We start from the raw sequence: 12,697 nt of genomic DNA on the forward strand, positions 1-12,697 counted from the left end.
AGAATGTCCAATAGTATAGCATGGCTACACACTCAATACTGCTGTTAGAGAGAACCAGTAATAACTATTTCAAAAGGAATATGCTTTTAGTTATAGTCCTAAACATCCTGTCACAGGCAAACAGCAAATACATTCTATTACGGCTAGCTAAATCCTCCTTACTTTTTTTTTTAAACAATTTGAATTGAGAACATTCTTGTTAGGCATTTTTTGGGTTTTTTTAAAAGCTGATCATCCACTTTTTCTTACAACAGAGCTTTCTTTCTCTGGTACCAGTGTATCAGTTAACAGCTCCCACAGCAAACTGATGAATGCACCCTTGTGAGCGTTGCTACTTATTCCAGTAAATCAGGTCCAAGAATCAGCTGCCTCCTTCCCACCCCCACCCCCTCTTCAGGCTCTCATTGGCTGCTATCCTTCTGCAGAAGCACTGCATCTAAGTGAATGGATCTCCCCACCCCCACAGATGAAATAAGAAGTCTTCCCTTGCTGTCTTAGATCACATTGCTCTGACTCCAGCTCAGTCTACGGAGAAGGAAGGTGAGTAGCAGCAATAATACTAAAGATGCTTAGAAAAAAATAAGTTTGTTAGAAAACTGATTCCTAATACTTACTGGGGGAGGGGTTTCCATGCCAATTCAGATATTGAAACAGGATTGCTTTTCTTTTTCTTTCACTCACTTTTGAATCCAGAGCTGTTGGGAGTTCATCAACCCAAGTACTTGAAAGAAAAGCCAAACAGGACACACATTTCATAAGTGTTCGTTAAACCCACAAACTTCTCTAACTATAAGGCAGCAATATAGTCAAGATGTGCATTGCAGAGCATTCCCATTATAACGTGGGAAAGGAATAAATGAAGAACAAGCAGTTATGCATTCTCACTTATGTGGCTGAGACCAATTCATCTACAGTAAAATGTTACAGGTCCTCAGCCAGCTCATGTAACTTGATATAGCTCCATCCAAATCAACAGAGTGATGCTGATAAATACCAACAAGGATCTGTGAGCCACAAGACTTTCTATGTGAACATAAAGGTTGCTTATATTTCATATCAAACCCTTCTGTTTAACCTAAAAATATTACAAAGCTTTGTGGACCATATATTCTGCAGTGTTCCCCTTTATGTTAAAATCTTTCTCTCAAAGTCAGTCACAGATTTTTCATCGTCTATGTAAAATTTGTAAGCAAACTTACAATTTAATATTCATGTGATTTTAGTATGGAAGAAGAGGACTCATTTATATTTTGTATCTAAAATATTAAATAGTCTATTAGAAGCAAGCGTAGAAAGAAGAGATGAATGTATTTGCTCATATTACTCCTCATGAAAATAGAAGCTTGCCTGATATATTGCGGATTGCTCACTTGGAATGCTGTCATTCAGTGATTAGCTAATAAAGATAGATACAATGGCATCTTAGAAGGAAAAGCATGTGACAGATGGAAGCTTGAGAATAAAGATGATTAAAACTTATTCTTTTTATGTTTGGTTCATAATGCTTTGCAAATCCTAAGCATGCAGGCTAGGAATTATAGTAAACCAGCTGAGCCAAGCTGAAGACTTGTTGATACTGATAATAAAGAACCATGATAATACACTCTACAAACCTAGAAGATTATTCAACATTTTCACACATGCACACGGGCGTGCGCATACATACAGACACACATACTTTCTACAGTGCAGTTTAATTGGTGAGACAAGTTTTTGTGACTTGAGATACTTCTGTGCTATTTCCCACAGAAGGAATGTAAGAGTCCTTGGCTAAGACAGTGGTCACACTGTACTACCTTGAAATCCAGACTAAAGAAAAGTTGGTTTAGGAAGCTGGACCAAAGTCAGGAAACAGATACTGTTTTGGAAATATACATTATTATCACACATTGGGAAGTATTTTCTTCATATGTTAACTATAGGGAAATCAGAACCTTACTGTGAGGTAATTAAACTAAAGTGAGGTATTGGATAGGGAAATAATGTCAGTCAGTCATTTTTAGTCTTCTCTGCAGACAACTTGTAGTCCACAAAACAGTTCGGGTGGTAAACAGAAAGGTGGCTGTTCTCATGGCATTTCTTGTCACTAAATTTAAATACCATAAAAAAACTTGAAGCTAAACACCCATTAAATATTTCCCTGCATTTGTAGTAGTTGTCACAAGAATAGTCATGAGTGGATAGCGGGAAGGGTGGTGTGCTGTGCGATTCTAAGGAAGTGAAAATGTAGCCCCAAGGACAACCTTGTTAAACCATAGTCTTTGTGAGAATGGTTGAGAATCACCAGAATCTGATTGCAAACATTTATAGGGGTTTTTTTGGGATAAATAGACACTTTCTAGAACAGGAGCTACGTTGATATCTATCTGTCACCCAGCCATGCATTTGGTCCAATAAAAGATATCACTCACAAAGATCCTTGCCTCTTGCAAAAATTCTCAATTATTGTGGCTACAACATCACTTCAACTCCACCCTTGAAATCTAGCAGTTTGTTAGTTGCAAGCAGAGTTAGCTTTGAGGGTAGGTGATGTGGGAGACTGCCCAAGGCGTCATGGTCAGGGAGGCACCGCGCACACATACAGCAGTGCTCTACCCCCATCCCACCCCACCTATTTCTGCCCTGCCCCACCTGCAACTGCTGCTTAGGATGAGCCGAGCTGGGCGGTGTGGGCAGTTGCTGGAGCACGTTCCCTGCCCCCCATGACAGGGCTGGGGAGATGCCCACAGTGCTGGGGACTGAACTAGGGACAAGGCCACCTGCCCAGTCAGCTGTGCTCCCCCCTTTCCCGCTTCTCACCCCCCCCGGCTGGGGCTGACTGTGCAGCTATGCTAGCAATGTCATGATCGCTTTTGGCCTCAGCAGCAGCTTGATATGGGCCTTCGGGCAGCAGTGGCCTGGGCTGACAGCTGGTGAATGGCTGCAGCATGGTGGCAAGGGACAAGGATAAACTGGGGACAGGTCCACCTGCCTGGGCAGCTGCACTCCCCTAGCCCCTTCACCCCTGCCCTCTGCTGCTTTACCTCCCCACCCGCCTCTGCCTGCAGCACCGCCACTGACTTGGTGTGGGAGCTCGGTAGGGGTTGCCATTTTCCTTAAGGTTGGCTCTGGTTGCAAGTAGCTTTATTGACGCTCTGTTTCTCAATAAATGTTTGTTGCTAGATCCTAGATCTGGTTGGATCTTTCCTTCTGCCTCAGCTGATACAAATTGTTATATCTCCATTATGACTGAGGATCTGCCCCAAGACATCTGGGAGAATTGCTTTCCCTGTCACTGGTTATAGCTTTCTTGCTCTTATTTATTTATAGTACTCTTCCAAGCATGGTACAGAATTTATGCTCATATTTCAGGAGAGCCTGGGAACTCTCAAGGCTAATAGCAAATATTCCTCTTCTGTTCTTACTTCAGCTGCAAGAATGAAGATTAGCAACAAGGCATTCTGTGTTGTCACTTTATTTTGTTTTTTAATGCTGGAACTGACATCTGCCCCCTTTGGTTATTTACTCAGTAACATTCCCCTCAGTTTTGTTAGCGAAATCTATGTTAAAACTACCGAAAAAGCAGATCATTTAGTATTGGTGGGTATTTCCAGATACAGAATAGTTTTATACTCAGTTCGTTTTAGAAATATACAAATGGTATACAAAGATATCAACCTCAATTAAGGTTTAAGGGTGAGAATAATAATTATTTATTAGGGTAGCTTACAATAAAAGACAAAGCAAATGACCTAATTTTAGTCTACCTCCATTGGAAATCAGTCTCTTTATATGTGGCCTGCTGCTCATTAAATTATTTCCCCATTATTTTCTGGAATATTAATCTGAAGTATGATCTAAGTCCAGTCACATCTGTTGGCATCTTGGAAACTGACTTCAGTGAGCTTTGGATCATATCATCACTGACTAGCACTGTCAAGGGGTTTATTGCTGCATTCAGAAAGCAGGAAAGAATTTTTTTAAAACAAGTGTAAACTAATGTTTTCCCCCTCATTTATCTTTAGGAAGGTCACACAGTTAAAATGTCTGATCTGGAAAAGGCCATGATTGCCATCATTGAAGCTTTCCACCAGTATTCAGGAAAAGAGGGAGACAAACACAAGCTGAAGAAATCTGAATTAAAAGAGCTCATTAACAATGAACTCCCTCATTTTTTAGGCGTGAGTATTCCTTTTTGAACAAAGAATTGCCCTTTTCCCTGTTGTGAATCAAATGTCAAGATGCCTGATGGCACTGCCATGCTGAATATGTTTGCAGTGGCCTTTCTTAGCTCCCATGATGTTTGCTAAAATATCTCTAGGTAGTAGGCCGTTTCCCCTGGAGATGGGAACAGTACATATACTCAGCCTGCGACTGAAAAGAGGACTTAGTGCAATGGGCTAGTTCCAGTATTTTAGTCTTTTGTACTATGTTGTGTTTCCTGGGAGTAGGAAAGAGACCCTGTAATTCTTACTGGATACCTATGGGATGGGCAATAAAGAGAGGATAGCTCATTCAAAAAGCAGTGTGTTTTCCCTCTGGAAGCCATTTGTGTCTCTTTCATGACTATTAATCTATCTTAGGTATTTCCAAGGCACTTGGCATTGGTAGGCCACATAGTGACCCTTGATAAGTACATCCAGAGGAAGGCACAAGGAATCAGTCTCCATTCCTGCAGCTGAAGTAGGAATGGGGACCAGAACTTACTCCTGAGTGCCCCAAAGGTCACCATTGTTCAACATTAGCCTGGTGCAGAGTATTTCTCTGCCATTCTTCACCTATTAGGAAGCTTAGGATAAGACTGTGCAACTGGGTGAGACTAGGAGATTTAGAATGAGAGCGGTGTAACTCTACATTGCCCCAGCTCAGGTGTGCCATTTAGTCCTTAGTATCTAACCACTGTGAGGGTAGGTGGTTATGGAAGAGGAGAGAAGACAAAGGCATTCACAAAAATACACATACTGCTGTTGTTCAAAGTATGCATTTATAAATGCAGGAGTCCCATTTGGGAGCTCAAAATGCTTCTTTGTTCCTTGCAACATAAAGGTATGCTTCAGAGAGTGGGATTGAAAGCTGGCTCGGCAAACATTCCCTTTTGATCCATTCTGAGGTTACCTTAAAAAGCTTGATATATTTGGAGTCAAAACTGCTCCTAGAGATATTACTTTATTTTTTGGATTATTACAGTAGCTCCTAGAAGACCCAACCAGGATCAGGACCCTCATAGTTCTACAAGTAGATACTGAGTCCCTGTTTCTGGTCTGAAGAGCTTGCAGTCTACATTAACAACATAAAGGCAGGAATTATTATTGTATACATATCATGGATGGAGACCTGAGACAGAGAGATATTCAATTACCTCTTCAAGATGATGCGGAAAGTCAGTATGGCAGAACTAGGAACTAAACATAAATTCTGAGTCCCAGTTTAATGCTTGAATCAAAGACTACAATTGTTCCCCTTTGCTGGTTTTTATTAACCTCCAAAGATTTCTGACAAAGCTGCTGAAGTTCAATGAGACTAAGTATACTGGTACACCCAAGCTGCACAAAGAAGCATTGGACTTGTCCAGCCACTAGTATTTATATGTACAAATGCTTCTTTTGTTCAACAGAAAGTCTGTAATGTTTTTGCTTCCCTGTTCCTGGGCCAGTTCCCAGCACAAATTAGAGCATCTTGACAGGTGTTCCAATTTGTACGGACTCCCAGAAGCCCTACAGGGAAGTTTCAGCTCTTGGGCATTGCCATGGTTAAGGGATACTCTGGCCCTGCTCCCTGTGCTGAGGGCTGAAGTGGGAACTGCTACAATGACTTTATACCGTGCAGTTATTTCTCTTATGGGGGAGAGGCCTCTACAGGCCAGTTTAGCTAAAAAGCAGCATTGTATTGAGTCTAGTCTCCTGGTACTACAGGCAGCTGTATTTTATACTGCTATTCATAAACTGTTCATACTCTTTCTTAATTCTACATAGATTACATAGGTGTAGTATCTCCAGATCAGGGCTAGGAAAGCATGTACTGCCAGTGTTCATGTTGTAGGTAATACTGGATAGATTATATGAACAGCAGTAAGATTGATAGCTAAATAGTCAGGTCTACTGCAGGGGTGTAACTGAAGACATTTATGTATGATCTTTTGTAAGGCTCTAGGTAAGATGCTCCAAAACACAACTGGAAAATTAGAAGGATAAGGAAAATACCCTGGGATTTTGAAATCAAGTCACTGTTAAAAACTGAAAGCAGCAAGGAAGTTTTCTGACCTTCAGCAGGGAAAATTAAAAGGTGCTGCATGTTTCCCAAGTTAGTTTCCTTTTTGGAAGAAACTTAAAAAGTTTTCAGATTTAAGAAAATAAATTTTAAGTGGAAGTGACTTCCAGACTTCATTCAGAGCAGTGGTTCTCAACCTTTTCAAACCAAGACACCCCTTGGAAAATGTCAGCTCTTAGTTTTCACTTTATCTTTGACTATAGAAAAATAATAGGATAATCCTTTAGTTGTTGCAAAGAAATGAGAAAGATCACGGCAGGTCTGAATATTTTTAACGTTATAGATTCCTGTTTAAAAATCTCTGAGTTTATCTTGCAAATGATGTTTGCATTCCCAACAGTGCTAACTTTGTGTGGCACCCTAAATCACCCTTGAAAGGATCTCAAGGCACCCAAGAGTATCCCAGTATCCTGGCAGAGAGTCACTGATCTAGAGATTTGACAAAAGCTCAAGTCCAGAGGTAGTTTTTTTGGATAGTATATTGTTGTATTAAAAATACCCTGATGGAGGGGGACTTGGAATATGATTTGGCCCTGACATAGTTAGTACCATGTATCTACAGTTATACCCACTCTGTATTTTTCTGCCTTCTGTTTGAGCTAATTTTTCCTTAAGGCAGCTCTCTTCTCATACCAAGTTACAGCCAGATTCTTGTGTGTATGTTGATCACTTACGAAGGAAACAAGCTTCTTTTTTGCTGTTACAAAGTTTCCAGTCAGATTACCTTTAAATGCCCACCTTAATCCATAAATGGAAAAACAAACAGGTTAGTGGTGTTATGTGTTCATTATCACAGTAAACAACTCATGTTTGGTTACTACTTCATGTGGGACTCTGGTGACAGGGAGACTTATAAAAGCAATCATGGATCCATGCCAGTGCTTGGAAGCCAGCATGAGCAAGCAATGGAAACATGTCTAAATTAAAGAAAGTAAAATACTTTATGTGTTGGAATAAACATTTAATAGGGAAACCAGACACCACAGTCAGTTCCATTGGAAACCTACTGGGTAATGTGTATGCTGTACTGTATTTTAGTTCCATTTGAAAAAAACGAAAACAAAAAACAGGTTACCAACCAGGTCCTCTAAATCTTATTTACAACCCTATCCTTCACCACTTTTAACTAGTTTTCTTTATTTTGACTAGGAAATCAAAGATCAGGAGACAGTGGACAAAGTGATGGAGACACTGGATTGTGACGGTGATGCAGAATGTGACTTCCAGGAATTTGTAGCCTTCATTGCTATGGTCACCTCAGCTTGTCATGAATTCTTTGAACATGAGTGAATCATCAGAGAAGCAGCCAATAACTTACTGTATGCTTTGTAAAGATAAAAGGGAGAAACAATGTGAATTCTAATTCAGAGAGCCTGAGAGGGCTTAGGGGCTACTAGGATTTAAAGTCTGCTAGGCCCGAGTAGCTTATTAAGTTCAGTATTCTTTATGAATGGAAACACGTATGTCTCTTTAAAGGTTGTTTGCTGATGCCAGCCTAGCTCTCATACAGTATTTGTATGCCTTGCCTATAACTAGAATGCATAGCATCCTCCTGCTATATGGCTAGATAGGTGCACAGCTTCAGAGGCAACTAGTTAGATCCTCCAAAGTGTCCACATTTTATTGTAAAGGCAAGAAAAAGGAGATCAACTGGCAGGTGATATAAAGGAACTGGAGAACATAAGTCTGATCCAAAATCCATTGAACAAAATGAAAATACTCCAATGGACTTCAATTAGCTCTGCATCAGGAACAATGTATAATACTAATAAAGTCAAGATAGTAAGTACTACACTGAATAGCTACCCAACATTTTTATGAACACTTTTATTTCTTAGGAGCTTATTTACCCATAGACAGTATGGTTTATAAAATGCACACTATACTATGTAACATGCTGGATTTGATATCTTATTCTTACAGCCTCCTTTTTAACTGCCTGTAGAAATAGGAGCTAAAGCAATTCCAGCTTACAGACATATTGTAATAATGAGATAGCTGGAAAAATAAAGCCTAGGAATGGAGATACATGTGGACATCTTTTTCAGTATAAAGATAGGGGTAAAGGAGGGATATATTCAAGTGATGACATTAAAAAGGCAGACCCAGTATATAGAATGCATGTATTATAAAACAAAACAATGAAAAAGTCACTTATGTTATTTAGACCACAATACATTTGTGCACCTATACATGAAACAGACTTCCACTCCAATGCATGCTAATTAGCACACACCAGAGCAGACTTGATTAATAGAGTCTGCTGTGAGACTGCTGGAGCGTGCTAATTAGTGCACTCCAACAGTCTTCACGTCATGGGTATTCAGCATCCCCATGTTTCAAAATTGCAGCAGTGGCACTTTAACAAAAGCTCAAATGCTGTGGGCACTTTAATTAGAGCAGCTCTCAGACCTGCTCTAATTAAAAGCACACCCCTCTCCACCCCAGAGCACGTGTATAGATGCCCTTTGTGTCTTGAACTTATTGGAAAATGTGCCTTTCTGTCAAACATTATGTTTATATATATATATACACACCTTACTTAGTTATATCCAATCATGGAGAAGAAACCATTTATTATTTTTTTTATGCTATCTGTACAGCTACCATAAAGAATTTCATGTTAATCATGAATCTTTTATCCCTGACAGAGATTTAAGGCTGTAATATCCTTTACCTGGTGTAACTCTTCTTACATAAATATTATTCCACTGAATCTGTTTGGCCATAATAAGATGAAAATCTCTGTGGACCATCACAGAGTACTGAGTTTAGATTAACTTTTACTGACTTCATGTAGGATACAAGCAAATTTAGCTCACAAGAATTGGCTACAATTCACCCTTTTCCACTGCTCAACAGCGAGTCAACATTATCCTCAAATTTTGGACTAACGAATACTGAGCAGCAAATTAAAAAAAAAAAAAAAAAAGTTGACCGTGTCAGTTTGAGTTAGCTGGCTCTACACTGTCTGGACTGTATAAGACCTTCATTTTCAATCTAGTGTATGTATATGGTTTCTGGGATATGTCTATAAATAATCCTAAAGTTTTGTGTACAAATATAAAGAATGCACACAGAGATGGCCATTTATAAATAATTTTAAACAATTTTATAATTTAAAACACTTTATAAATTTCATTTTACACAATGTCTTAAGTTTTACAAAAAGGAAAGATAACTCTTTCTAGAGCTCCTTCTTGCAACTGTGGAAAAAGAATCATCTAGGAACATCTGTGTAAGAAAGGTACCACCCTGTGTTCAGGTTCAGATTAAACGAGCAGACTTACCAAAATATTATCATGACATTTTATTTCTTTAGAAAAAACACCTTTTGAAGTTCACACCATTATATTTTTCTCATCTTTGGAAGTACTTGGCACTATATTTTAATCAGTTTTTTGTACTGCATGTGTAATTCCTCATTCTATAACCAGATCTGTGCTGGTGGACCTAGTGTGAAGGTACTTTATCATTCCAACAGTTTGAAGTGAAACATCAGAGGGAACTAGTGCTTATCCCATGGTTTTTCTTGGCTCCATTTACAGGGACAGTGGGCTCATTCTCTAGCCAGGGCTTGGCATAATGATGCAGAGAGCTCAGAACAGCAATGAGGCAGGGAAAGGCCTCATTGTCTACTCTGCTCTGCATTGCAGGTCTTCATAGATTGTCTCATGTTAGCCACTTCTTGTGCCCCTTTGGAAAAAGGTGGGATGGGCAAGAAGCTGGTTTGTTCTGCTCTAGATGCATGTTCTCTTATCTACTACTCATCAAATTGCAGCTGGACAAGCCTTCACCAATCTTTCCATTCAATATCATTTTAACAGAACAAACAGTGCTTAACAGAGAGTGTACTGACCAGCCTTTGCTGCAAAGGTTGATGTGACCCACATAAGGTCTGAGTCTTCTAATCCAACCTCTAGGATCCTTAGGCAAGTGCATTAAGTCAACTGTGATTGGCAGTATTCACCTTCCATATACCTGGTACACACAAACACAGTAGGCAAGCTGGGAATAGAGAGGATGCAGTACTTGAGCTAGGCATCTGGCTTGGGTTTTACTAGGATGAATCTCAGTTAGGAGGCTGGTTAAGATGAGCTGACCAAGGCAAGCAAATAAACCCAACAGGCAATGTTCTTGAGTTCTGCTGCCCTGAAAAGAGGGAAAAACACCACTAGGGACATCTCTGTTTCTACTGGGCCCCAAATCACTGCCTGGCCAAGGCCCACTCAGCCAGCAGCATAACTAGGAATGGGTGGGAGGAGCATCTCCCCCGGTCACCAAATTGAGGGGTACTGAAACTACCTACCAGCCTTGGGGAGTCTGCACCCCAACAGCATACCCATGCCAGGAACTCTAAAACAGTCCCTGGATGCTCTAGCTTTAAGAACAACCAGTGGAGTGGGCACAGCATGCATAGAAGCAGTATCTGTTCACCCAGGACTGTTTAGGACTTCCCAGCATAGGTAAGACTACTGCTGCCACCCTCCCCTCTGAACCATGCACCCTGCCCCCCCCACTCCTGGGTCCCATGCTTCTCACGCCTGATCTCAGAACCCATGCCTTCCCTGCTCTCTGAACCTATACACAGCTGACTCCTGAAACCAGGTACACCTCCCCTACAAGGTTTGCCCCAGGTACCAATTCTGCTCTGCTTGTTATGCCACCATGATCAGCCCAGCACTGAACTAGCAGAACATTCACTACAGATGAGGGAAGAGTGGGCAGGCCTATACAAGGTCTTGAAAAGCTCAGTGGTGGCCTTACACTGCTCCTCTTGAAGAAATAAGTGTTGGGGCATGCCAAGTGGGAGTACCCAGGAAGCCCTAACAATTGTTACTGCTGTGGGTGCTGGCCAGAGTCAGAATGCTGAGGAAGGGATATACCTCATGGATTTGCCTCCGTTTCCTTTCTAAATTCACCCCATATGCCACAGGGCCCAGTTTGGGTTCCAGCAACATTGCAGCAATTCTATTCAATAGGCTGGAAATATTTGAAATAACTTTTTTGAAAAATTTGTGCTTTTTTGGGCACCTCTCTCAGTCCCTCCAGCTTTACTGTACATAACAAAGATAAAGGGTGCATGTACACATGCAGGGCAGACATCTCCAAAGGCACTATAACTTTTGCACTTAAAGCACTTTAAGTACAGTCCCTTAAATATTAATAGATGTTCCACAGTTTGGTGCAAGTTTCATGCCTTGCTGTAGTTTTGTATAGTAGGGGCTAGGTTATACCTGGCAGTAGCAATTTACAATTATTTCTTTGGAAAGCCCCAGTTAAGTAATGCGTCATAAAGGTAAACTAGGTAAGCCGAGATGCACTACTGCAGTTCACCTTATATTTAAAATGCATATAATGAGGTTTAATTAAGGTAACTTCCACCATTTAAAAAAAAAAAAGTTCTAAAGTTGCACACATGTATACAGTGACAGCTTTAGAATGCTTTAAGTAGTGAAAATTGTCATGTGTATAGACACCCAAAGAGTCTGCTTACCCCCTAGTTACTGCTGTAGCCGTGCGCTGAAGGCATGCCTACACTAACCACAAGTAGGGCTGTGCGAAATAGCGCTGTTTTGTTTTGACTTTAGTTTCGACGGGACAGTGTTTCGTTTCGAGTTTCAATTTAAAAGCACTGTTCTGTTTTATTTCATCGAAACTGTTTTGCTGTTTTGACACTGTTTCAATGTTTTGCCCATAGGCTGTAATGGGGAAGGAAGTACAAAACTGCCTATAAGTTTGTCATTTCTTGCCCGATTCGGATGAAATTTGCAGAGATGGTAGGCCCTTTTGGGCGCATCCACACATGCACTTGCAGCAGCTCAAATAGAAGCGGTGCAAATTTGAGCTGGGGTTTTTTGCCTTGGCGCTGGTGCTTGGACACACACTTTGTTGTGGAGCAAAGTGTGCCACTTGGGGCAAAATAACCCTGCCTGGCTCCTCCCAGATCTGCAGCCTGGGGGAGCTAGAGCCCAGGGCCAGCATCTGTGCTGTTCCTAGCAATATAAAAAGCTGCCTTGTCCTGGCCTTATCAGTATAAAAGGCTGCCCTGGCAAGTAGCTCAGGGCTACTTGCTATCAGGAGCTTCTGGGGCCCAGCCAATTGGTACCTGGGGACAGCAGGACTGCTGAAGCAGCCCTGAGAGTTCCCTGCACCCTTTACCCACTGCAGCAGTCTGGCTGTGACCTGCAGTGCACCTGCCAGACCCAGATGAGGCATCTGCCCCTCTGGGCCTGCTGCCAGTGGGCTGTGGTTGTAGGGTTGGCTTTTGTGCAGCACTACTGCCATGCATGCCCCTGCCCGGCAATCTGGGTAGCTATCACCTGGAAGATGTTCTGGGTGTGGTGGCCTGCTTTGAACTATCAAAGCATGTCCTCCTGGCTCCAATTACAGCCCCCTAATAGGGACCAAGTATCTCCTGCAGGGGTTACCACCCCACCCCCCGCAGGGC

At 41.3% G+C, this 12,697-nt stretch overlaps 1 protein-coding gene across 1 annotated transcript; it reads left to right on the forward strand.

Moving 5' to 3' along the window:
- Positions 1-425: 425 nt before the first annotated feature.
- On the forward strand, positions 426-8,268 carry S100B (S100 calcium binding protein B). The gene is made up of 3 exons (XM_019554296.1): positions 426-541; positions 4,006-4,160; positions 7,396-8,268. Exons 2-3 carry the CDS (start codon positions 4,023-4,025, stop codon positions 7,534-7,536), a joined length of 279 nt encoding a protein of 92 aa, XP_019409841.1. The 5' UTR covers positions 426-541; positions 4,006-4,022; the 3' UTR covers positions 7,537-8,268.
- The last annotated feature ends 4,429 nt before the right edge of the window (positions 8,269-12,697 follow it).

Source organism: Crocodylus porosus, unplaced genomic scaffold, assembly GCF_001723895.1.
Source record: "Crocodylus porosus isolate Cpor-Errol unplaced genomic scaffold, CroPor_comp1, whole genome shotgun sequence".
NCBI classification, from domain to species: domain Eukaryota; kingdom Metazoa; phylum Chordata; order Crocodylia; family Crocodylidae; genus Crocodylus; species Crocodylus porosus.

Coding starts and splice junctions, on each gene's coding strand:
- S100B (XM_019554296.1), top strand. CDS start 4,023: ATGTCTGATCTGGAAAAGGCCATGATTGCCATCATTGAAGCTTTCCAC. Junction 4,161..7,395: donor AACTCCCTCATTTTTTAGGC/GTGAGTATTCCT, acceptor TATTTTGACTAG/GAAATCAAAGATCAGGAGAC.